Raw genomic sequence first — 27,649 nt, 5'->3', positions numbered from 1 at the left:
GCATGTAGGCTTAGTGAGATTTTGCACAAAAAATGCACTGAAATAAAGTATCTTCACTATCCAATGAAACCAAATATATAAAACCCTCGGCCCCTACATGGATGGCATATTGTTTAGAAAAAAAATCAAGCACCTTATTTGTGCCCCTGGCTCATTCCAGTACCTCCTCCTCTGTTAAGGCCTTCCCCCCCCTCGCACTATCCACAGGGGAGGCTGCTGCTGCAACAGCTGTGCCGCAACAGGGGTCTGTTTTTTGGAGTTAAGGCTTAGTGGAGTAGCCCGAAAGGTTCGGTGGTCGACAAACGCTGCGCAAACATTGTGATGTGAAACTACTTCACCGAGGATGGCAGAATGTGATAAGATTCATCACAACAGCTTTTAAATGTTTGAGAACTTATTTTTGCCTCATGTCACGTCATCAACCTGGCACTAGAGGGCGGTAGAGACATATTATTCGCAGTTTAATATGTTGCCATGAAGATGAACTCTGAAAAGTAATGAATCTAAAAATGAATGTTTTCCTCGTACAAGTTTGTTCTCTAGCTTTTCAATTTCCTGCGCTCAACCACGTTTTGATATTTACATTGCTTCTCAAGCAACCACAGAGCACTTGAACATCTGGAATAGTTTAATTCTTTATTCAAAGAGAAGAGCAGATAAAAACATTAAGGCAGACAAGCAGCGAGCGGTAAACTGCAAAATGTAAAATCAAGAGTTGAACTCCCCATGGCTTGATTTGTTAATAAGAAAATAGAAAATGATAAAGCCAGAGAAAAAAAACAAAACCAGTATGAGAATCTGCGTGTGTGTTGACAGAAATTTGGTGTAAACGTGTGTGCGCGCGCTGCATCAGTGACCCTTGATCTTAAGGGAGAATAAAGTGCAGTTATCGTTGACCCTTTGAATGCGGGGTGACACTCGACATGTGTTCAAAGTGTCAAGCAGTTGGAGTTGTAGTCAAGCTTGTTGGAGTGAATTGACGAGCATGTGTATGGAATTTAATCCGAAAATAAACTTAATGTAAACGGATGCACAATTGCGAATGTCACGTCTGTATTTGGAATTTTAATTGTGCAACAGCGAATGCAGCTTAAAACATTATTTTCAAAAAAGGACCTGGAATGTCATAACATGAAACAAGGACATATACGCATACAAGTGTACCTCAACAAATTGAAATATTATGCAAAATTATTTTGTTTCAACAGTTCAATTGAAATGAGCGATTGATATATTAAATAGACTAAATAGAATTTCTAAATTAGGCTACCCACGTCCCCAAATTCACCAATAAGAAATTTCAATATTACATAAGAACAAGTTATTTTGGTTGAAATGTGTGGTGTGTGTGTGTGTTTTCTTTTTAATACATCATCTCCTTATCTGCTGTCTCCAGGCTCCTTCCGATCTGTCCTCAGTCGGTCTTCTTGGCCCAAGCCAGGTCATCAGATCGAGGCTTTTGACCGGTCAGTCGCTCGATCAGATGCTCCATGTGCCTCCAGAAGCCCAGCTGGTCCAGGGCATAGTTACACCAGCCTGGGTCATAACACACACCAAAGGTATGTAAGAAGAAAAGAATAATTAAAAATAATCAAACACCAAAATCGGCTTTTTTGACAGAGCTCAACTTCATTAGTGTTATGGGTGAACTACCGCCAATTCCAGCGGGCTTTGGCAATCTCAAGCAAGTCGCTAGCATTCAAATAGCAAGGTCCTGCACGCAAAGGGCAAGCGCTCCCTCGCAATGGCCATCCATTTTCCACCGGGAATGTCCACCTCTCTTTTCCCCTCCAGACAAGCTGAGATCATCTTTCATTTCACAGTGCTTCACCGCTCGTTAGTGACCTTAATGTCCATCCAGTGTTGTGTCCTCATCAGTCCTCACTCGCACCGCAACCTCAGTTTCTCACTCCTACCTCTCACACTCAAACATATTCCTGTGTTGCTACATTTAGAAAGCAGAGACAGGTGCTCATGTCAGGAAATTACAAGAGGAGAGGAGAGTTTATTTATTTCAATCAATCAAAAATCAATTAAAAAAAAGTGTAACTCCAATTGAGAAAATCATTTTTGGGGCTCAATTCCTCCTTTTGTGTTCACATTGACAAGAAAAAAACAAAACAGACAGGATATATAGGCAAAACAAAACCATCGGAATTGAACTCTAGTGTGAACAGACTAATAAGGGCTATCTTGGCATGATGCCCGCACATCACCACCACCCGTGATGTTTACATGATATATGATAAGGGTGCGGGGATGCGTGCTTGCGTATGCTACGCGCAAGTGTGTGTACGTCGCGTCCCTTCAGCGACCCGCCCTCAGCTCGGAAGACCTACCCTTCCTCATCCTCCACGCTTCCTCTCTCTGCCTGTGAAGTCCTATTTGTTAGAACAGACAGCAGGTTAGCATTAAATATACATGGGGATTGTCAGCCAGTGGCAAACACAAAGGCAGCTATGCAAGCCCCAGTGGAATCTGAGGCTGCTATGCTGAGGGAGACTGAGGTGGTGGAGTTGGGGGGGCTGTCACTGTCCCCTGTGGATGGACTGCCACCAACCCACAACGGCACACACACACACAGAGACCCACACAGGTTAGGAAGCGTGAAGAGGTCACAAAAACTAGCTTGTGCACAGATGCTCAAGTATGCATATGCAGGCCAGTGCATGCATCTACAAACACATACTTTTCCCAGTGACGCCCCCCTTGGGTCACTCACGCACATCTGGCGCCCACTGGGGCGCCACGGTGACGTACAAGCTCCCCCCATGCCGCTTTGCCTCTCCCTCTCACCCACATGCACGAAGAATAGCGAGCGAAGCCCAGCGTTTCTCAAGAGACAGATGCACGCAAACAACATTTTTTGGTGGTGTTATTTCAAAGCCAGCGCCATTTTGTCCGACTTTTGTGAAGTCAATGTGTCGTTAAGGGTTTCAATTAAGGCTCTATAAAATGGCCACCCACCATAAACACATTCACATAACTTGACCTTTATCTGTTTTCACACTGGGATGGACATTCATTCATCTAATTTGGACAACACACTTTTTATTTTTAATGGTGGATGGTCCTTTCTCCAATTTGTCCAGCAAATATTCCAATATCACTTACCAGACAAGATTTTATCAGGCATACAAAAAAAAAAAAAAGAGTGTGATTGTGAGACGTTGCACATTTCGTAAAACATGAATACTTAACAAAAACAAATATACCATCTGAATAATTGCAGGTTTAGATACAATTTTTGGCCCATGTTGGGATTTAAAGAGGAGGTCCTCGGTTCATGATGCTATTCAATATTTGGAGGTCAATGGCTCAGAATAAACTAGTTAATGCCATAGTCACATTTTTGTCATTTAATTGTTTCATGTGTTTGTTCATATAAAACATTTAATATATTTATGACAGTACTACTGTGTTGTGTAATCCACTAGAATGAACCTACTTAAATACAAATTCAGATAAAATAGGAACAGAAATTTGTCCTAAAATAAGGGCAAAAGTTCAACACATTACAAATGGAGGTGAAGCAAGTATAACTTTGTCCTTAAAACTAAATCCTTATGAATTAAGTTACGGTGCTAAAATAGCTTCAATTTGCTCTTAGAGTACCTTAAAGCAAGCTTACCTGTAGTGATACAGTAGTACGTCTCGTGCGGTGAGACATGGTGGATGCGGTGGTGTTTCCGTGGCAACACCACATGCCAGTCCTGCAGCAGCGTGACCCAACGCGGGAGCCCAAAGTAGGAGTGACTCCATTTGTGAATCTGGTTGGTCAACGTGACGAAAACAGCCAGGGCGAAAACGTAGCAGTCCCAAGGATAGGACGCCGCCAAGGCCTCTGAAATGTGATGTAAAAGTGATGGCGCAAAAAGATGAAGAACCTTTTATTTTTTAGTTTTAAGTGTTGTGATGAGGGCCCGCACAAAGGCGTAGCACTCCCACAGAGAGAACGCTGGCGGGAGCCTTCGTCGAGATGAAGAGATCGAAGGAGGGGGTGAGGAATGCGGGAGACAAGAAGACGTGGCGGCAAGGGAGAGATGAGCAGAGGACAAGTGAAGCACATGAACACTTGATGACGACATAAATTGAAAACATTGACCATTAAAAAGATGACTGAGAAGGGCAACACGCAAAATATGCTGCGTTATGTTTTTTTGTTGAATTTTGTGTTTGTACAGTAGAAGCCCAAGTTAAGTCACAGTAACCTCACAAATAAGTTCATTCTTCATCCAAAGGTCTGTTTCATCCAACCTTGTCTCACACTTGTCTTTCTGACTCTTAGTAGTCTTTCACTTGGTCTACGTGTCCCATCAGCTCAAGTGTACAAATGTCAGCTGGATATGTCACCTCACCTTCTCGCCTGTCCTCCGTCTTTGTCTGGCGACCGCTTGCCACCGTGAGGAGGTTGACACGATACGTTCAGATGTCACCTCACCGCTACATGACGGTCGTGCCCTCCCGCTCACCCTGACCTCTCTGAATGGTGACCCCTTTCAAGAGCAGACTGAATGGGCAGAGATGTCACCTTCCTTCTTGACCCACAGCGGAGATATGACCTACAAGCGGGCCTCGGTTTTTCTACCTATAATCTTCTCTCCCTCAGCTCTCCATTGTTTGCTGGCCCCCCTTGAAGATAGGCGACCTTTACAACTTTTACCTTTCGTCCTGTTAAAGCGCAAGTTAGGAACACTGGTCTCAAATCTATTCTGTTTATTTGGTCTCTCATCTAACTTAATAAGAATATAAGAAAGTATGAATTTCTGAATTGATTGGCCTTATATTTTGGTGCGGTTTGTGATTTTCTGCGTATGTGTGTGTTACCTGGTGTGTAAGTGGAGAACTTGTAGGCCATGTGTGCCAGTGGCAAGATGGGGATCATACAATTGTCTCCATTGGTTTCAATGAAGTCGTGGCGGGTGATGGCGGTGGGGTCAATGTGGTGCTCTCTGAACGGCCGAATAAATGCCTGCAGAGACAAAAAAAAAAAAAAAAAAAAATTAACATAGTAATTGAAAGAATTTTAAGTAGTTTCCTTAAACACAGCAAGATACGATAATATCTTTTTTATATTTTCCACAATTTCCAAAGGAATAATAACATGTGTCCAATAAGAATTTAGTGTTTGTGTGTACTAAAATCCATTGCACCAAAAAAATACATCTGCACTGATACAGCACTTTCACAATGACTTTCGCAATAACAAAGCACTTTAAGAAAATAATAAATAAAGCAATCCCACTCACAAGAGTTTTAAAAAAAATTAAAAAATAATGTACACCGATTAGGAGAACTGTACTTTTTTTTTTTTACTTTTAAATAAGAGTCCACATTGATAAAAGGAAAGTAAAATTTGAACTACAGCACAGCAGTGGACACAAAAGCACAGTGACAGAAAAAGTCAGCAGCTCAGCTCAGCAGCCGGTGCAACCCCAGAGCTCACATCCAGCATCTTAATAAACCACAGAACAGCAGTCAACTTGCACAAATGCACTCATACACATAAATGACCCAAACCACACACACAGTGTGCATTTCCTACATGTCTGCAGAGGAGTGAGTGCAGGAGGGTTGGCAAATAAAATAATCTGCATTTCAGACGCACGTAGGGGACAAAAAGCAGCTGAAACACTCACATGGAGCGTAAAGATAATTTATTTACAAGTGTGAGCAAAGCCTAAAAGGAAGGTGCGTATCGTTATGATACACAAAGCCTTGGAGATGTCAGCGGGAAAACTCGTTATTATCGCGTGTTGGCACAATGGCGCTTGCCTATTTGCCAACTTCTTTGCTCATCACCGCTGGTATCTTGACAATTACAAGCGCTCTCACCTCCGTCTCAACCCCCGCCCCTTTGCTGACTGCCGCAGCCCTCAGCCGCATCAAAGCGGCGGAGGTCATGTCGAGAGGGGCGGCGTCCTCGCTCCCGGTTAACGGCGGGCCACCGGTCACTGCGTGTCCTCTAATCCCACACCGTTTAAAGGCCCGCCTTGCACGACATTCACTAATCACCAGCTCACATCGCCTATCGCCCCGGCAACCGGCGCCATCCCACTGGTTGCGCAGACACGCCTTGCCGCCCCCTCATACCCACTTCTCTCTCTCGACCTTCCTACAGCAATTTCATCACGTTTTGGGTTTTTTTTTTTTGCCTTTGTCCAAATCTTTCCTTTTGTGTTGCTCTCACTATTTTTCAAAGGCCTAACAGATGTGTACGGAAGAATATTGCACCTGGAAAAAATGTCAAAGGTCACATGATGTGTTTTACATTTTAACGCGATAATTCCTGTTTTAACATAACGAGTTTTGCATTTCAACAAGACAAGTTGGAAAACGCAGCAATTGTTTCTGCCAAAATAAACATCAATGGCAGTATTGACACAATGCCCCTCAGTTTGCGCTGCACTTATGCTGAATGTTTGAAAAGCTGATTCAAGAACCAATGAGACTCAAACTGATGCATCGCCTTAAATGTGTCAGAACATAAGCACTTATAATCACCTTTAAATAATGTGGTGCCTCGGGAGGGCAGTTTGTCATATATGGGTCATGATGAAAAAGAGTAACAGTGACAGAAAGCAGAGTGGATCGTTTCATGGAAAACAGAATGATGAGCAATACTGTGAAATGAAGGATATAGACCTTGAAATTCTTCAGAATGTTCCTGTATAATATAGTACCTTAAAAATAAATATATTCTTGAGGTCAAACTTTAATCATCAAATACACTTTAAAAAATACTGTACAGATTTTTTAATATTGTGGTGTCAGTGTAAAAGTAAGTAACTTAAACCAGTAGCTGGCAAATAATAAAAGAAAACCTTTTTTTAGTTAATTGCATGTGGTGTAATTTTTTCGCCTACAATAATTTGCTTTATTGCATTTTTAGTTTAGTTTAGTTTTTTTTAGAGTTTTTGTTTATTCCAGCATCCCAAAAACTTTCACGCATAAATAAAAATCACCTTTGTAATCACAAAAAAGAATGAATCAATCAAATTACGTAATTTCAATTGAGATTAATTTACCTTTCCAAGACCTAATCATTGATGTATTCAACAATTAAAATAAAATTCAACTGTGCGCAATATACTGAATGCCTTCTGTCATTTAATATACTAATCAAATATAGACAGCATTAATCATACTCTGATTAATTATGCCTTTGACAGAAACAATAGCTCCTTGTATAATTAGGATGCTTCATGTCTCTGAACACATGCATTCGACAAGTGCAAAAATGTTTATGAATATTTCATAACACATGGAACTCTCATCCCATTAATCACAACTAATCTGCATGCTGCAACTGATAACATGCGTTCTAATTGGCTGCAATGACAAGGACCTTTATTCTAATTAGCTGTGGGCAGTGTTGGGAAAGGTCATTTTCTACGCGAACGAGTTCAAAATTCAGTTCACAAATTTCAAAATGAAGTTGTTCAGTTCATAGTTCAGGATTGAAACTTTATTCACTAAAATTTCACAGTTTTTTTCTTCCCCAGATCAAAAAAAAAACAACGTTTCCTGTATGGCATTTTGTTTTCACCCATTCCATTCGCACTAGTATCCAGGTGCTATCGCCTTACAATCTTAAATACATGAGAAAATTGCTTGAATTGTATTTTTCCGTAATGAATTAAAAAGTAATTATGATTGTGGTCCAGAATGTGCAAACACAAACAATCTGCTGTTGTTGCCAGACTAAGGTAGGAATCAAAGAATGTACAAATAAAGTATTCATTGTGCAAAACATTTAATGTCACATGATATTTGTTTTAACTATCTTTTCATTTTCAGTGAATGTATTATTTCTTAACTTGTTCACCCAAAGAACCAGAAAGCATTTATAACTTGGGACATAAAAGTGTTCAGGTGCAAAGTCAAAATAAATGAGTAAAACAACAGAAACAATCTGATCAAGGTTTGTGGTTCATGAATGTGCATGTGCATGCGTTCACCTTGCCGATAAGAGGGATGTCTACAGATCCCCAAGTATCCGCTCCCCAGTGTACCATCCCAGATGCAAAGTCTGCTGTCAAGATTCCCAGCACTACAATATAAAACAGAAATAAATAGTACATAAAGTACAATTAGTGAGTGTAATAACAGCATTAAAATAACAATTCAAAACATAATGAATGAAAGATAATTGTGCTGATAATCATCATGATCCTAATACGGGCTCTATAGACAAAGCTAGCTAATACATAGAACAGCATTGATTTGAAATTACAGTAACGCCTGTTTGGAAGTGTATTCACTATTTTACCGATTTCCAACTCACCAATGCCGAGAATGATCTTGTAGACGTGAAGGGTGGAAAAGTGCAGGAAGAGCAAAGTGAAGTTGACGACAAAGAGGACGAGGCACACGGTCACGCACATCCACTCCTGGATACGCTTACCTGAAGACACACACACAATAAACACCATTCAAACTAATATCTGAGCAGAGACAAAACAAAAGTTGAATTTCATGAACTGGAGGGTCAAGGGTTTTAATATATAATCAGTCAGATGAAGACAATGTACTCGGGGCTGTGGGGTCACGACCTCTCATATGTGAAACACCAACGCTGACACAGCACTGAGCCCGCTCGGACGCACACGCACACACACTTGGGCAGTCTGCCTCGGAGAGGTCAAGCAGTATTCGTTTGACGAACTTTCCTTTTATTCTAAATTCACTGATCAGCACTTTTATGAGCGAGGGACACACACTTAGTAATAGTAAATTATTGAAACACACACACGCACACACACACACACACACACACACACACACACACACACACACACACACACACACACACACAGCGCAGATCTCAAGCTCATTAAGATACGAGGAGGTTTTGGAGCTTTCATGATTAATTCCGTGATTTCTTTCTTTCTTCTTTTCTGGAGGTCAGATCACATGATAGCTCACAGCCAATTATGTTTCACGAATGTCCAAACAAACAGAAATCGTTCTTCTGTTTGAAAAGTTCTTTTCTACTTGCAGTATATTTCCTCTCTCTTCTTCGTGAAAGTTTAATGTGCTCGGATTCTCCTTTATGACAGCATTAGCAGCCTATGAGATATTAATGGCCGTTTTTGAATAAAGCGCACAGACCTCCGAGTTGGCGCACCTATAGACCAGAGCGATTATTAATATGCTCTCATAAAGGATGCAGCAAAGTGATCACGGGAGATTTAAGCGATGTGATTATGGATATTTCACGAATTGTCAAACGTGACCCTTCACCTTCTGGAAATGGTATCAAAGTTGGAGAGAGACTGAAGAAGAGATCCAATGGAGATTTAATTTGAGACCTCCACGGCTTAGACTTCAATCAGTGAAGAGAGTGGTAGATGGGTGTATTAAAAAAAAAAAAAAAAAAAGGGAAATTTAGTCTTGTATATTTTAAGGCAATGCAGTTCATGCTTCAGCTTGACAATTAAGAAATTGTCATTTCTGTCTTTGTGTCTGAGTAAATCATGATGGCAGCGGCAGCGTTTTCTGAGGTTCAGGTTCAAATGCCGGCCTTCCTGTAGTTGTAGTTAGTTGTCACATGTACTTTGGCTTTCCACCCACATTACAAAAACCCTCAAATGAAGTATAATTTGTTAGGCTGAGGTTATTTTTGAAGAATTTCCATTTTCATTTACAAAGATAATTATTATTTGGCACATTCAAAAGGGTCCTGATGATCTCTCACAGTCTTTAAATGAGACACGGTGAGTTAAAGCGACAATATGAATAAATTATAGTAATATTACCTCACAACAAAATCACAGAAATGAATAGCCATTTCCATTACAAATCCAAATCACCCCCTTTACTGGCCATTAAAGCAGCCATGACACCTGTCTCGTTTTACGTATATGTACTTTTACTTAGAAATCTGTTCTAGTTGGCATGTTTACTGCTGTCTACTTTGAGTGCAGTCGTTAACAACTACAAAAAGATCACAACAACAATCCTTGCCTATCAATGCATTTACAATCATTCAATCCACACAGCCTCTGTCTACTGAGTGAGGCCAGTAGAGCAGATAGCTGCTTCGACGCGGGCACGCAAACACGCGCGACACCAAAATTCACGGTTTAAATAGGCTCACACACAATGACACGCCAAATGACGGATTTCCTAACTCGCTCTCAGATCACTTTAGCACACACTCATGTCTTGTGACATAAACACAAATTCAGACACTCCATCAGGGAAGCACACGCACACACAGTGAGTGTAGGGTCGTGGAGCGGAGGGGCGGCTGTCAGGTGATGTGCGTCAGTCCTTGGATCCTCTGGCTCCCTGGTGAGGGGAAGGAAACTAGGACAGGCCTCCACTGAGCGCGTGCTCAAACACACACGCACACACACGTGCGCACACACAGCACACGCGCTCTTGTCCCTCAGGCCATGGCATTGCTGGATATCACACACAGCTCCAGACAGACACGCAAAAACAGGCTTTAAAAGCACTTATGGAAAATAAATACAAATTCTTTCAGAGAGACGTGACACAAAGTATCTTAAATTAGCGCGCACGCACACACAACACCATCAATTATAGTTGGCAAAATTAGAAGTCACACCACAACCTCACTTAAAGTTGGCACATAAACACTAAAATTGGAGCCCAACCCCCCCTTCACACAGCCGCCCTCATTAATATTGTTCTGACAATAACCCTCCGTGGTCACCCCTCCGCCATCGCTCACCCCATTGCACCCCCCTACTTGAGCTTGAGTTTGTGCTCGTGGGCGTGCGTGGCAATTTAACCTGGGCGGGGCCACGGGAGGGGAACGAGGGGCGCTAATAGGCTGAAATTAATCAACGCGCCTGATTTGATGTCTGGGGGATGAGTGGCAACCAGCAGGCGGCCAACACAAACTGAATACTAATGCGGAATACACACACTTGAATACACATCATAGTTTGACACGATCATATGAGAGAATGAGACCAAAGAGGAAGAGGCTGCTTCCTGGTGTGTGTGTTGTTTTTCTTAGGAGAGGTGAAGTCTGGGCCAAATAGAAGCCATCACATTAAGAATTGTGTAAAATCACATTTTTGTTTAGCCTTTGGTGCAGCTCTGTGCTACACCAGCTCCCTGAAGTAGTGTACTTTTTTTTATGGGACCACAATGACTAACATATGTTGCGTGAAGAAACAAATGTCCAATCAGGAGCTCATTCAGACACACAAGTGCTGCTTTATTAGCTCTAATGTGATTTATTCCTCACTTCAGAATTTAATAATGTCCAACAAAGAGCGGAGTCATTAAATTGTGCTTCTCCTATTAAAGTCGAGCTACAGGCCATAACATGAAGCAGAGTGGGGGGCAAATGGGGAAGTACCACTCCAGCTCCAGCAGATGGCACAGCAGTGAAAGACGCTTGCTGCTGCGGACTAAAATGTCGAGTTGTCCTATTTTAGTCTTTCTCAAATAGTAAGGCAGGTATCCCTTGGGAGGCATCGTGCAGTGCCAATAGGGGAATTTTTTTTTGCCATGTAATATTTAGAATAAAATGTAGTTGCACATCCACTACAATAGATGGCAGTGGAGCTCTCACTCAATTTCCCTGGGAATAAAGTTATTCATTTTTTAAAATTCTAGCCAATCACCGCATTGTTTTTTTTTTATTTGAATATTCCGAAAATATTCATCCATCAGTGACACAGATACTTTACAGTTGCTTTTAGTTCTTCCAAAGTTTTGAACTAAAACTTTACGGTTTGTACAAATTGTACAAATTGATGACGTCTATTTTGGCCACCACTCCCGGTTCACCTGAGATGTGACTTTAAAGCGTTGTTCCATACTCATAAATATTTCATGTCTTAGCACCTTCCTATCTTGCTGACTTGGCTGGGAAACATGGTGCTTTTTGGGTGACACTGCACACTGACCAGATACCAGAAATAGCACCCGCTTTCTCCCGTGGAAAAGCATGAATAGAACGAGTTATCAACTCCTCTGAAAAAACAACATTCATAGAGGTGAGGAGAGTGAGAATTATTAGGGTGTGAGAATAAAAACATGACACAGACAACTGTTTTTATCCTGTGTCTCTCTTTGTGTGTCCCTGGTTTGCTCTCAGTAGACTGTCTTCAGATGGGACATGGAGTGAGGAGGGGGTGGTAAAAGTGGGTCACGTGCTTGGAGAGAATGAAATCGGGAGATGGGGGAGACAGACAGTATGGGGGTGAGAGGGGTGGGGGGGACACACAGAGGATGAGGGGGGGGTGTTAAATTCCCTTGTTCAGGAGGAATGGATCAGTCACAGGCCTCATTCCTTTCATGTGATCTCTGCGGACCACAGAACTTGGGACACACACACACACTGGCGCACACACACAAAACCAACATGAATGCAAAGTACATATACAAGAGAAGAAACAATACTCACACACACACACACACACACACACACACACACACACGCACGCACACACACACACACACACACACACACACACACACACACACACACACACACACTGTGCCAAACAAACTTAATAAATCTATTACCCTGTAGATTCAACAGCAACAAAGAGAGGAATGTGGCAAATGAGATTGAGCAATACACACACACACACAAATGGAAGTGAGTCTAAGTAGGCGCTGCTCCAGCCTCGCCCCTGTGGAGACACACACACGGAGTGGCGGATGGATGGACGGACGGATCCTATGGTGTGCGTGTGCATGTTGGACGGCATCCTGTCATCCCCGGGGCTTTCAGCTACCACTATATTCATCTGTGGCCCTCATCATAATAATTGCATACACACATGGTCAAGGTCAACAGCAGAACGATATGGCTAGAAGGCTTGCCTGCAGCCAGTGTGGGTGGTACATTGTATTTTTCAAACTGTTGTGTGTGATTCAGAGAACGGCTGTCTCTCAAAAGCATCATTTGCATTCCAACCAAATGTTGAAACCTGTTTTTACTTCCCAAAAAAAATCTGTGATTGTTTCCAACTTCCTGCTGGGTAAATTACATTGACAAAAGATGTGATACATTAGTTGTGCTAGTTAACGCCAGTGATGCTTTTAAAATGGTTGTTGGATGTCAGAAGTTTGAGCACCTCCTGTCACTTGTTGATTTTTGTCATGACACCTTTATGCGATTTACAAATGCATTGTGCGGCATATGTTGAGGGCACGAGGAGGAGGGGGCGGGTCGAGCGGAACTCCTCAGCCCCTCAGGAGAACGCGGGGGGGGGGGGGGGGGGGGGCTACTGGGTGTGTGGGATGGATAACCAAAGCACCAGAGACAAACGGAGACGTCTCCAGCTGTTTGTCCATCCAGGCTGAGCTGTAATGAGGCCGTGTTTGGCTCGATGGAGCGTCTCAGCCGCCTCATCTAACTTGTCCAAAGTCTAACAAGGCAAACTGCTATTTAGATTTACCTCCCGCCAGTGCGGAGATGAAGCCAAACATCTGAGCGCATAACAGTGTGGCGCTGCCTTAAATGGACTCTTTGGCATTTGGAATTGGGCCTGTTTAGTTGTCTTTAACAGACACTTGTCAGCATGTGGGAAGCATTTTTACTTTTAAGTTTGCCTTAAAATGTCCTGGTGGCATTGTTAGTGTGGACGAGCGCGTCCTCTGCCTTCGGCCTGCTGGGCCCTTTGGCAGCAAGCACCACAACAAATAAGTCTTTGTGAATGTACCCGGCTGGCCCAGACATGAACATTTACATTCAATGACTGCAGCTTACAACACTGCTCATTTCATAAAGAACATGCAACATTTCACATGCATTGTTTTTGGTCTTGCCATGTACAATTACAATACAGAACAAGTAGAACAGGTGCGTCCAAAATGTTGCATTCGAGGGCTGCATACAGAAATATTTTGAGGGATGGACTTTAATTCATTGAACACGCCTAAATAATTCAATCAATCCATTGCATATCATTGAGGGCTACTACTAATGATTATTTCAATAATTGATGAATCTATCAATTTCGCTCACCAACAGCAATTTTTAATTAGAGATGATTTTGTGTACCTGATCGTATTTTGGACACTGAGTTAAAAAAGTGTCTTTACTCCCCCAACCCCCCCCCCCCAGCACATCTGTTTGAGATATTATCATTTTTTTGTTTTTTAGTTTGACTATGGTTGTGATTGCCTTATTTTGAAAGAAAACCAAACATCTGTTTTAATGGACAGCCACAGAAGTCTGATATTTTAAATAATGTTTGACTATGGTTGTGATTGCCTTATTTTGAAAGAAAACAATCTGTTTTGATGGACAGCCACAGAAGTCTGATTTTTTAAATAATGCTCTTCAAAATCACGCTCTTCTTGCACAGCTTTCTATTTTATTTTCATTTGTTGTGTCAGGAAGTGATCCACATGTCCGCCAGGTCGGGATTATTTTTAACATTTGGGCTCAGTGTGCTAACTAAACGGCCGCTAAATAAAGGGGGATTAGTGTTGGCTCGTGAGTGAACGATTCGTTCAAAAGAACAACTCTTTTCAGTGAACGAGAGTGAACGAATCACTTCCTAAAGTGATTCGTCTTTTTTCAGTTCATATGACTTCAGCCAGTAGGTGTCTGTAACGCGCAATGAAGCTGACGCCACCTCACCGTAAAACAAAACGAAGAAGGAAATGACGTAACTTCCCGTTCACCAACGAAAGTGTTTGTGAGTAAACGAATCAGTGAGTGAGTGATTTGCATTTCCAGTTCATCGCGAGAACGGATCAGTGAGGGAACGAATCTGGACTTTCCCGTTCGCTAACGAGTCAATGGGTCAACTGCCTTCCTTTCCGTGCATCAACGGATCAGTCAGTGAACGTGTTGCGTCTCCCTCCTGGCGTGAACTATGTAAACCAGAATGTCGATTTACGATATGCCAAGGAAAGAAAGAACCACTCACTGAAACACCACTTCTTATATGCACGTTTTCTCCAAGCTAACGGCTAACTTTGGTGCATGAAGGGATGCGCCGTTATGCAAAAACGGGGAGATTATGCTTCTCTTTGGGTAATCTTGATTTTATAACACTTAAAATAACGTGTATGCATATATACGTCTAAATATTGTTATCCAATATATCTACTGCAATTTCACATTAGATTGCTGGTTTAAAATTTACTTTTATTATTATTATCATTATTATTATTATTATTTTACTAAACATTAAAACCTGTTCAAACTTGTCTGGTGTTTTATTCTCTGTTTTCATTTTTTTGGGCATGAAAACAAAAATCTGACATTTGGTTAACTGCTTTAGATGACAATATGTATATGTGTTTTATGTTGTGTAATATGTGTTGGTGTCCCCCACAATAAAGAGCAAGTAGTCAAATACACATTCTTGACACGCACAAAAAATTATTAGGTACACTTGAAAATGGTGGTGAACCTAATGGAATGTCCGTGTGACGTCACAGATCAACCAGTCAATCGGGAGGTGGGGGTGAGGGCGGGTGTGGCACTTTTCACTTTAAATTCAGCTTTGGCTTTGATTTTTCCCTAATGAAGTGGCCTGTTATTAGGTACACCTGAAAATGGCGGCATACCAAAAAGAGTGTCCGTGTGACGTCACAGATCAAACAGCCAATCAGAAAATGGGGGTGAGGGTGGGTGTGGCACTTTTCACTTTCAGTTAAGCTTTGACCATATTTCACAAATAAAGTGGCCTGTTATTAGGTACACTTAAAAATGGTGGTGTACCTAATGGAGTGTCCGAGTGACGTCACAGATCAAACAACCAATCAGAAAGTGGGGGTGAGGGCGGGTGTGGCACTTTTTACTTAAACCAGGGGTGTCGACATCCAGTCCTCGAGGGGCCGCGTTCCAATATGTTTTCCAAGTTACCCTCGTTACACACATCTGTGTGAAAAGGGGTTAGGGTTTTGTTCATTTTCACTTTTAATCTCAAGCTATTTATAGTATTCAGGAATAAATCATGACCTAAAATGTATTGTGCATGTTAACAAAAAGGTCAAAACTGCATAAAAGATATACATTTACAACGTCACCCTACAGCATCATTACTGACATTTAATGCTTTGTGCCTGCAGACATCAAAGATGATAATGAAACATAACGACGACCATACTATAGCGCACATGCAGATGTGAGGAGCGTAGAATTCAAATACCCTCTCGATTTTATTCCATCAGTATGGTGAAGAATTGAACTGCAAACGCATCCAAAATGAAAAACCATGTCACGAGTGTAGCAGAGTTAATGCTGATGACTTTGAGTTCAACAAGTCTCTTGACATGTAACACCGGGACCCCAAATGCATGCGTGATCCTCTTAGGCATCAAAACACACAGCGAAATGTGCTGCTTTTAGGACAATCACATCCAATTCAGGAGTTGGACAGCTCCATTAGAACATTGCTATTTTCTCATTTTTCTTAACGGGAAGATGAGCGCAATGAGCAGTTTAAGACTGTTTTGGTGAATGACGTCACATCGACAGATGTTCAATGACAGACTATTCAAAGGTCATGAGTGATCCGTCACGTCAGACGATCATTTTCAGTTCAGCGTGTCAAGTGAGGGCCAACCACGCGGCAGCAAATGAGGGGGAAATCTTTGCTTGTCTTTGTGCAATAACATGACCAGAATATAATGTCATTAAGCGCCTCCTGTTTCTTAATTAATGTAGCAAAGTAAAGTCCATCATTTGATTTATCAGGGTTTCTGGGGGGGGAATACATCAATACGATGCAGGATAGATGAGGAACGCCAAGTTTATAAAAGAGAGGATTTCCAAAGTTTGTGATCAATTCAAATTTAAGAATATAAAGTGCAATGTGTACCACAAAAGCATGTTTATTATTGCCTACACAGCAGGTAAAATACTGCTGGCATCGGGCGGAAATCTTGTATCTCATGAACCATTACTTTTCAGGAAATCCCAAAAAGAATGGTCAATAAATTGTAAAAATCACACCCACGAGTGTGGGCTGACCAATGGCGTAGATTTTGGATAAAATGTGAAATTCATCAAAGTGACACCAAAAAGTTACTGATCGGAGCTATTCGTGATTCTAGCAACACATTTCAGCAAGTTGTGGGTCATTTATTTGAAATCCTACTTGTGTGCTGAATGACGAATGAAAACTAGAGGTTTGCAAATTAATGCTGAAATAGATTTAAGGCGAGCTGTTTGAGCATTTATCCAGTTTGCTTGATATCCAGTTTAGGGTGAGTTTGCATTTTTAAAACTTCCAGACGTACTGGTAAATGGGACAAATGCATAGACCTGAAATGCATGCACATGCAGCGCTCCACAATATATCTATCCTCAGTGGTGCATGGTGCACTACAGTGACGGACGGCTCCCTCATCCATAAGCAACAGTGATGCACTCAGCAAAGATGACGATTGGTGCTCACCGGGAGAATAGAGCCGAGCCAGCTGCCGGGCTCCGGCGTGCTGCGGTCCCCAGCGGGGCGCTGCGCAGTGTGCCGCCGCCCCGTGCTCGTTGCTGTTCGGATCCTCCTCCGCCATGGACCGGTACCTGATGTCAACCTCGGAGAGCAGCGACGCCGCCATAGTAACAAACGTGGCCGTCTCCCCTCCCGCTGCCGTCTTTCAACTAGCGCACGCCATCAGAAGCGGGTTGCGTGGGATTTTAAACGAGTTTGTGGCGGACGGACGGCAGCGAGCGCTCACTCGATCTACCCGAAAATAAACGCGCGGTACCGCTGTCAAGCTGCAGCGTGGACCGCTGTCACGCGTGACAGCCGCTTACACGTTTGCCCTAAAGCTGTTTACCCCCACGCACCACAGCGTGCCTTTAAATGCTCCACTTTTAAAAGCTAAAGTGTCTACTTCCAGTTCAACGGTCACGCTTGCAGGGACCGTCTGCATTTTGCTTTCGTGGTGAAAAATGACAATTGTGGGCACTTCATTAGAAAGACTTGCACAGTGTACAGAGCCCAATTTGACCATACACTGCCAAACAGAGCCATTTCATTTCTGTCCACGTCATACATACTAAGTATTCATACTATATCGTAATTTGCATTACTATACAGGCTAGAGAACAACATACAAGGAAAAAGCATTAAAGTAAATCAGGTCTTGTGAATCCCGATGGCAAGATTTGAGTAAACTAGAACAAAGATACAGGCTCGGCTAAAAATTCTATTGACTAACACGATGGGAATAAAGTCACACCACACAGAATGTCTTTATTTGTCATGTATTTATTTGTATTTTCTTTTTTAATTGTTTTTGTCTGGACTATTATCATCTGGTTCATTCACATTTAAAAAGCAGTCATTGACCAGATGCACTGAAATTTGTTTTTATTATTACTTTTTTTTTTTTACAATAACCATTAGAGGCCCCATGGAGACTGAAAAAAGAAACGCCTGCATGGTTTTCTGGATTTTAATTTGTTCCTTTGTCTTTCTTTCATAGTAATTACAAAAGAGAAGAAAATATATATATAACAATAATCATAGAAAGGAGATTTGGGAGGGGAACTTACAACCGGAAGGACAGACAATCACAAGTACACAACACAAGTACCTATTTAAGGCGAGAAATCAGACATAAATTCAAAGAAAATCAAAATGCATATGGAGGAAGGAAAAAAATGAGCACAGATGAATTGTAATACTAAATATAGGTAGAGAAAATTATGATTTTCTAGAAACTATGAACATGATCCAAAACAAAAAGGTTTCTTTTTTTCGTATCTCTTAAAAAATAATTACATGTAACAGAGAAAATTTGGCAGGGTCGATTAAAAATACTGCACATACAATACCTTGTTCCACTCCTCTCCTTCATCTTGCTTGCCTTTCTTTATTTAATAGCATATCCCATTAATATTCCGTTCCCCCGCTGCTGCTAATAGCCACACCCAGTGGTGCGATCGTTACACTTTTACATGTGAGTGGCAAATGACACTTTGATTGGCTGTGATGTGGAGATGTAGCTCCCCCGCCGGCTCCGGGTCGGGGGCCCCGACTGAGCCGAGAGATCCTGCCGGGTCTCGGTCTCACTGTGCGTGCTGACTCAGTGTGTGGTTCTGGAGAGGAGGGAAAGAGGGGACAAGTGAGAATACATGATGGGAGAAATAATGGGCTCTGCGCACGGTGTTATTTTCTCGACACCCAATAATGTACGAAGAGGCGTACGCTGCCTCTGACTCTGCAAACCTGCCAAATCTACAGACAAATTACAAATTAGTAGAGGGACGTGTTAATGCAGTCCCTGTGAAAACTCTTTCAACGTTAAAAAAACAATGTCTTCTCATGTTAGACTTATGTGTGGAAAAAGAATCATGTGAGATCCTGCTGCTTCACACGCACGCACACACACATACACACACACATCTGCCCATTGAGTCCCATGTGGCGCCCGCAAATCGGCTGCAATGGGGACCTGAACTGATAATCTGGATTTGTTGGTTTGGAACGCAAAGCCATCACATCTAAAGCAGGGGAAATACTGTGTGTGAGAGTGTATGTGTGTGTTTGTGTGCGCGCGATGGCAAGATGATTGGAAAGATTTCTTTGGGAATTCATATGTGTGTATCAGAGAGAAATTTCTTTCCCGATGCTTTTCTCCCGCTCTCCTCTTCTCCCTTGACTGTACAGCTTGTCCTCATGAAACGGTCCTTATCGCTCTCACTTTCACACACACACACAGATGCTGAAGAACACTATTCCCAGTGAGACTTTCCAATCAACGCCCACTTGCACCCCAGCTCCCATCAGCACCCCAAAAAAGCAGCTTCCCCCAGATTAATCACCCTGGCTCACAAATGGGACATAGGGGAGGGAGAGAGAAAAAGAGAGAGAAAGAGAGAGAGAGTACACACAATACAGAGGAAAGGAGGGCCAGAAATGTGAAGGATTATATGTGGTTTTGGGTGGATAATACTTATTTGTCATTCTGTGGCCCTTATCTTGCTGAGCATGTTCCAGAGAGCCCTATGTTAAGCATGACAGAGTGCACGTACGTGCGCGTGAGTGTGTGCACGTGTTTTGAGAGTATCCGTCACCGGGCTTTAGAGTCAAAGCTCGAGCCTGTCCAGGGAAAAATAAAGCATATTAATGTTACACAGAGGCACGCACGCGCACACACACACAAACACAAACACGAACAATTACCATCTCTCTATCGTATTATCCGTCCACCCATCCGTCTGTCGGTCTGTCCATCCCCGCAACAGTCCAGAATGAACCCAGAAACGTCAGGACTGTGTCAGAGGTCCACATGCTAACCCATCACATTGTAAATGATCCCTCTGTCTCTCGCTCTCACTTTCCTGACCATCTGTAGTTCTCCCTCCAAGCCAGTGGAGGTCAGGCTCATTCCTCTTTCAGACCGACAGAAGTCCTAGTCGCGCTTCCACTAGCTTAACACCACGTCCTCTCCTACCTTACGTCACACTTGACCTCTTAAAGATTGCAAATGGGAGTGGTCTGAGGAAAGGCAAGGTAAAGGAAGGAGATTGGTGGGGTGTGTGTTGGTGTATTGATTTGTAGATGGCGCGAGGGATGGAGCATAAGGGCAAGGGGAGGAGAGATGGAGGGATACTCCCTGGAGGGAGAGCAGGAGGAAGATGATCAAACAGGAAGCCACTGTGACATGGATGATGCCATCATATGACAGCAGGGGCAAACACCAGCTACCATTTCCTCATTTGTATGTGTTGCTGCTGCAAGTTGATCATCCTGCCACTTAAATGTTGTTAGTCACCTGAACGTTGTTAGTCACTTAAATGTTGTACAGAGGCTGAGATCAAATTCCTTGTTTGGCATGCACAAACTTGGCCAATAAAGCTGATTCTGATATTGTAACCGGATTAATGGGCGGTTTCCCTTTAAATTGAGGGCTGGTCTTTTGGAGAAAAATAATAAATAGCACCGCATCAGCCCAAAAAGACACCAGCTCGTCTGCCAGATGGCCAGTCCAGCCCTGATGGTAATATTGCATATGAAAGCATGTGTGAATGTAAATATTATGTAAAGATAAGATTCTGATGAAAATGTACACTGTCCTCAGAAGAGATGTCTTCCAGGCACGACTGGTCCAGTCCATATCGAGGCCTGTCATTGTTTTTCCTAAACTGCTTAGAGCGAGCGTGTGGAAAGCCAGCAGAGCCCTGAGCCCAGGGGAAATATGGCCTTGTCGCATTACCTACGCATACCACTGCCAGACGCACACATGGGAATGCATTCATGGCCTTGCACTTGCAGCTAAGAGCACATGCATGCACACACACACACATCTATGCACATTGAATATGTACAAACACACACAGCAACACACAAGGTCTCCTGTGGAAAGGTAGAAGGGGACGATGAAGGGAGAGAAGAGGAGATGGAGATAAAGAGAAAATGTAATCGGCTTTGTCATGCTCTCTCATTTCTCTTATCTTCTTCATTGCACACTGAATTCCTGTGTGCGCATTTGTGTTGGCTTCTGTTGTCACTTTTGCCAATTGTGTGTGTTCACGCATTGATCATGTCTAAAGTTAGAAAGAGCTCCGCTCACGTCTGGACTTTTTATAACAGGCGAGCGTTGACGACATTGCTTGAGTGTGCGGAGAACAAGCCGAATGATGACTTTGAGTCACTCAGTGTGTGTGTGTGTGTGTGTGTGTGTGTGTGTGTGTGTGTGTGTGTGTGTGTGTGTGAATGCTACCCTCATGTATCATGGAGTGTCTGTCAGTTCATAAATGTGTGTCAAATGCATGTATATATGGGGGTAATTGGAGGCATTCCAAATCTGTGTCTGTGTGTGTATGTGTGTTTCCCTTTTTAACAGTAAATGAAAAATCACCTCAGTGGCCTTGTGGTCTTCCTTGAGTTCAATGTATTTATAGTTGAGTTGACATTCTTCCAACAACGTGCTTCAGGACAAGCAGATGGGCTAGCCTGCTTCCTCTCCTCCCTGGCTTGTCTTTGGCCCCACCCGTCCAGGACAGGATGCTGCCTCGGGAGCAGCTTGAAAATAAACGCACCCGCCTGCACTCACTTACACTTCCGTGGCTGCCTTGGTGACTTGTCCACATGTCTCCCTGTAACTCGTCCATCTCTTCGGCTAAGTGGTAAATGACACACGCTCGTTTGTCCAAAACATGGGTTTCGCCCTCAATTGAGTCACGAGCGGTCCTGATTTTCTCCTCCTCTGGCTCAGTCCGCGTGACCTTCTGTTTGGAGTCTTTTTCTCCCATGGGGACTTCCCCTCCCTTCTGCCCCAGACAGTAAGTACTGGTTTGGACCAGTAAACACACCAAAAATACACTCACAGCACGAAAGGGCGCATACCCAAAACCACAACACGAGAGGCAAAGGCACGCACTGTTCACCCCCCCCGCCAAACAAACACACACCTCCGCAGCAAAGGTGTGAGCGCCTTTCTGGAAGCCATTACACAAAGGAGGAAGTGACCTCACTTCCAGCACAGACAGCAAATCACACCGGAACATCACATGACAAATTTGAGTCACACCAAGAGCGTCAACGGATCTTCGGCTCAAGTTCTACCTTCTTGCACACTTACTCACACGGACGTGGATCATAGAGCAAGCACTGTGATTTCACAGCCAACAGCAACACCAAACATTGTCACAACCCACACTCAGACCCAAACATAGCAAAGAACATCAAGCGGACACACACTATTGTGGTTCAGCCGCATACACATCTTTTATTATTCAGTTAGAGGGAGACGGCGAGGCTCTTTTGATTGGACGCACATATTGTTCTCAGATATAATTCAAACACCGATGATAATACATTAAAGATAGGTGGACATCAAGTATAGCTAGACGAGCAGGAACATAGCAGATATCTGTACAAACAACCTGCGCAATTTAAAAAATAAAAGAATGGCTCAAATGAATGTGTCATCCATTTAGAATACAAAACACGTAGTGCCAAATGAATACATCTCTGAGCATTGTTAAGATTCCAAAGGCTAAATATTTCATAGTCTCATTAGATTGTGTCGATGTACCTCCGAGCTTTGGCCTGTGAGTATAAAGCCAGTAAATGTTCTTTCATTGCATCTAAAAGCATTACAGTGTGTGCATGTAAAACTATAATATTCAAAAGTGCAGGGGCGCAGCATAGGTGGAGAGAAACAACTCCAGTACAAAACTAACGACCCCCCCATCCATTCACTTATTTATCTGACCAGCGATCTACCCATCTAGCTCTGATGCAATATTAACTAGCGCTAAAGGAGAACAACAGATCCCAGGGAATCAAAGAGAGCCATGACTGGGGAGTTTTAGTGATGGATGGATGGATGGATCAAGGGAAACTTTCAGGGCATGCGGCTGCACAACAGCACCCCTTAGAGGCCCCGGAAAAACAACATGATCTAGAAGTGAATCAGGGAAAAGGAAAAAAAAAAATTGACAGACAGAAAGCTAAATGAGATCTAGAAGGACCTCGCTGATCAGGCCAACAGCATTTCTTATTTACACAGCCTCCCTCCGTCCCACACACAAACACCCATGCACAAAGACACGCAGCAAAACATTTCTTATTTACCAGCTTATGTCTGCACTATTTATGTGGCACCAGGGAGTGGCACAGAGGAGAGGAAGAGAGGAGAGGGGCTAAAATATGCATAGGGGCTGCTTCTTCAGGGACGCACGGGGGGAGTCAGAGGCAGGGAGGCGGGAAGACAAAAAAAAAAAAAACGTGAGACAGGGAGAAAGACCGGAAGAGTGGAAATGTATGATAAAACATGGACGGCCAGGGCCGGCATAATGACACTACCCGACCGGACTGTGTCTGTGGAAGGAGGGGCAGAGTTGCAAGAAGGCAAAAATGAAGGGGTGAGGAAGGAATCAGTCTGAAGGGAGAGGGAATGATGCAGCGATGTGTCCATGCTGCAATGACCCCTGGGTGTGTGCGTGTGCGTATGTGTGTGTGTACGAGATAGAGGACGAGAGTGTGAGCTGAACATCATATAAACCCTCTGAGGGCTTGAAAGAGGCCAAAGCCTTTTGGAGCTAGCCAAGCAGCCGTCTTCATCCATCCGCACCTCATTAAAACACACACACACAAATAACCCCATTTTACTCACACACACACGCACAGACACGATAAATGCTAGCAGTGGCATTAACCTCCTTGGTAGGAGCTCTCCATCTCCGCCAGTCGGCCTTTCGGTCCAGCCCACTTAGAGAGCCCTCCTGTGGGACAATGGAGCTGTGGCACGGCAGACTGAGGCTGCAGGTTATCACAAATGCACACACCCGCACACACACACACACCCGCACACACCCACACACAAACACACACACACACACACACACACACACACACACTCGTGGAATGGCCACTAAACCGTTAATAAGGTGGATAAAGCCTCAAGTGCAGCAGCCAAAGGGGAAGAAATACAGTGAGTTGAGTGTCCCTCAAAAAAAAGGAAAGAATCTTTCATGACCTTACACAACCTTTTTGACTTCCGTATAAACTGTCATGGAGGATAAGACTGACTAGTTGTTTGTGTAGAACTGATTATTGATTGATTTGCTCATTCCAACTATGGTATAGAAACGTGAGGTTTCGGAGACTCTACACCACTAAAAATGATATTTGAAAAATAGCAATGGGTGAATGATTTATGCTACCTTAAATTCAAGAGGTGGGCCAACTTTGATGATCAGTGCCACATTTTTTTACGTTATTTTTTAAATCGACACATGCCAGGTTTTTCAAATGAGGACGTTACAATTTTTATATAATTTTTTCAGATTTTTTAAATAATTTAAATATTATTTTTTGTGCATGTGTTTTGTATTTGTGGAATTAATACTAAACTATTAACCATCAATTTAATCAGATAATTATGTGTAACATTTTTTTCTCCTTATGATTTTAGAATAACTCAGTTATTGAAATACATTTTCATAGGTGAGGAGTCACCCGGGACATGTGCATAAGTGAGAGGAATGTCAGCATGTGGACCGTGAGTTGTGTCTGTGTGGACATTAACCGTCAGGGTCCAATAGGTACCCCGCTGTCAAATTGACTGGCCGGCCATATGCCCACCAACATCAGTCCTACATCACTGCCACAACACGTGTGTCCGTCTTTTGGCTGCAAAGTAGGTCAGTAGATTATTTATGTAAATGTCGATCAGCTACCATTTCCATATGACATTGTCAAGTTTTCATTTGTTGCTAATGGACCAAAGATCGCAGAGTTGTTAATGCTCCTGAGATGGCATGAACTTAAGAGATGACTGCTGTTCTTCAAGGGGGCTTTCAAATGTCAATTAGGAAAAGTGCACAATGCTAGATGCTAATTATCCCTTCATGTTAAATAGCAACTGAGGTTTGTTAGTCATACAGTCGTACAATCCATTGGCAGCTATGATTGTGTCACAGAATACATTAAAAAAAAAAAGTATTTGCAGTGGGACCTTTAAATTTTGTTTGGTTGATTCTGTATCAATTATTAACACTGTCGTCTGTGTGCTGCAAAAAATGCTCATATTTACAATATCACAGTTTGCAAATAAAACGGTGGCATAAATTGTGTATAAAAAAACTTTTTATATAGTTTGCAGTGCTTTAGTTATCGCGTAAGTTGAAAAAGGTCAACACTTTGGGCTCACTGGTCTGGCGCGAGATGACACTGGTAGATAATGACGCGATGAAATGCAAGATTGGCGATTAACCTCATAACTGACCAGTCCACAGCTGGTCTATAACCTCCACTCGGGTGACTGATCCCATCGACCCATTGGAACACATGCATGCACACGCGCACGGGAAGAAGCCAACCTACCTGCAGTTCAGTCTGAAAGAAGAACTTCTGAGGACACTGCGAACAGTCGTATATTTTGTCCTCTTGACCGTGGACTGCAAAGATGTGCTGCTGCAGCTTGTTGGCCTGTACAAACACTGGCGGGAGAAAAAAAACATAGAAGTCTCAACCTTTATGTAAAAAAAAAAATTTTTTAAATGGCTTCAACTTTGCAAAAGTGCTCCATTGGAGTGACCTCTAGTCTAACTATTCAAGACAGCATCTGATTTATTTACTGATAGACTTTACGGTAAAAGGTTCGTGATTACTGTGAGCGTAACAGATCATAAACAGTGACGTAGCTGTACAAATAATCACAGGTTGAAAGAAAATGCCAAAAAATGGGAGAGCAGCACATTGGATGAAGCAGGGGAAATAAGCAGAGAAAACAAGAAGAGCTATCCTCAGCAGACCTTGTGGTATTTATCAATAAATTATCCCTCCTTTTTTAACTTTTGCTCCACTGTTGTTTCATAGAGTTTTTTTTCCCTTTCTTTTGCTTCTCTTTTGTTTCAGTAAACTTCTGATTTTCACTGAGTGTGTATGTGTTGAATTATTAAGACTCCCCATAGGAGCGCTGGGCATTTTACTAATTCATAGGCCACCGAGGAATAGAGTTAAAGTTTAAAGGACTGCTGTGCACCTGGGGAACGAGCACACAACACAAAACTCGACTCAACAACTGGAGAAGGCCATCAGAGAGATGAAGTGACATGGGAAGCGTAAGTGCGTGTACAGAGAAGGGCGAAGAAAATGCAGATGGAGAGTCAGAACAAGGGAGGGTCAAAAGCAAATGTAGAAAACAGAGACATTCTAAAATCAGAACATTGTGCATGATGTTAAAAAAAAAAAAAACATTAAACAGCAAAAAGACATCTACCATATTTGATGTGACACCATTTTGGTATCATATTCAAGGGTTCAAGGAACGTAAACAAACAACCTAAAAAAAAATAAAACAACGAACCAAAAATGTACTTCTTGAACGGCTAATCAAGCACTTCCGTGTTCCCTACAGAATGTCCTTGAAGGTGAACGTGCACTGTTTTTCTCTCACCTGTGAAGCAGACGGGACACTTGAAGGTACCTCCCATGCCTTCGAAACTGTGTTCTATCAGGTGGCAGAGCAGCTTGGCAGGTGAATCAAACATCTGGTTACACAGCTTGCACTCGTGATTGATGCCCTCCTCTGCAAATAGGACACGGATACATATGCACGTTAAGGCTGGATCGAGCAATATGAAAAAAAAAGACATATTTTACATTTAATAATACAGTGTTCACGCCAGATGTTGGAAACAGATACAACAGACAGCAACACCGTGAGGTAGTAACACAAGTACAAAGACTCAGTCGCTCACTGCTTGAAAACTTTACAAGTGGGTTAAAAGTCAATCGAGAATGACCAGAGCAGTCATTTCAAATCTGAGTCCCTACAGATGTTCCATCAAGCTGATTACAGAGTGGATGCTAAACTAAACAAGTCCTAAGTTTGTCCTTACCAGCATTTTTTACTCTGGGGTACATTTGTTTTGGGATACATCAGTCACATCCATCTTCTTGTTATCCCTGCCGCACATTGGGCTTTTATTTCCCATCCCCTGTCGCACGCTTAACAGCTGACGGTCCCAAAGCTACGCATGCCCCAACTGGTAATTGCCTGTCCTCCCCACTGGGGCCGTGAGTGATCTATCGCTATCCTGTAGCCACCCTTCCGTCTCTCGGTACTCGTTACCCGACGGCCCCCACTGTCCGGTGTATCCCCCACTTAGCTCGTCGCTCACTTTATTTATCGTCATTCCGGTCCCTCGGTTGCTGATTAATTTGGACGGCCCAAAGCCCATTTACTCGTCCCATTAAATTTTGGGACAAAACCACCA

At 42.8% G+C, this 27,649-nt stretch overlaps 2 protein-coding genes across 3 annotated transcripts in view; both read right to left on the bottom strand.

Annotated features, from left to right (window-relative positions):
• Positions 1-619: 619 nt before the first annotated feature.
• peds1a (plasmanylethanolamine desaturase 1a) lies at positions 620-17,793 on the bottom strand. Its single transcript, XM_088377504.1, has 6 exons — positions 17,364-17,793; positions 8,288-8,407; positions 7,962-8,053; positions 4,828-4,972; positions 3,632-3,844; positions 620-1,536 (listed from the first exon to the last, which is right to left on the bottom strand). Exons 1-6 carry the CDS (start codon positions 17,521-17,523, stop codon positions 1,415-1,417), a joined length of 852 nt encoding a protein of 283 aa, XP_088233630.1. The 5' UTR covers positions 17,524-17,793; the 3' UTR covers positions 620-1,414.
• Positions 17,794-18,350: 557 nt separating this feature from the next.
• The window catches only part of znf423 (zinc finger protein 423), a 90,573-nt gene continuing 81,274 nt past the window's right edge, over positions 18,351-27,649 (bottom strand). For both annotated transcript variants that reach the window (XM_088377498.1, XM_088377499.1), the window contains 3 exons: positions 26,827-26,958; positions 25,752-25,867; positions 18,351-19,012 (listed from right to left, as the gene is read on the bottom strand). In XM_088377498.1, the coding sequence (XP_088233624.1) occupies positions 18,983-19,012; positions 25,752-25,867; positions 26,827-26,958 (278 nt within the window). In that variant the 3' untranslated portion in view covers positions 18,351-18,982. The remainder of the gene's footprint in view (positions 19,013-25,751; positions 25,868-26,826; positions 26,959-27,649) is intronic.

The sequence above is a fragment of the Syngnathus floridae genome, chromosome 6 (assembly GCF_059516105.1).
Source record: "Syngnathus floridae isolate MCC-2025c chromosome 6, RoL_Sflo_1.0, whole genome shotgun sequence".
NCBI lineage: Eukaryota > Metazoa > Chordata > Actinopteri > Syngnathiformes > Syngnathidae > Syngnathus > Syngnathus floridae.
This window is presented reverse-complemented; position numbering and strand designations above follow the sequence as displayed.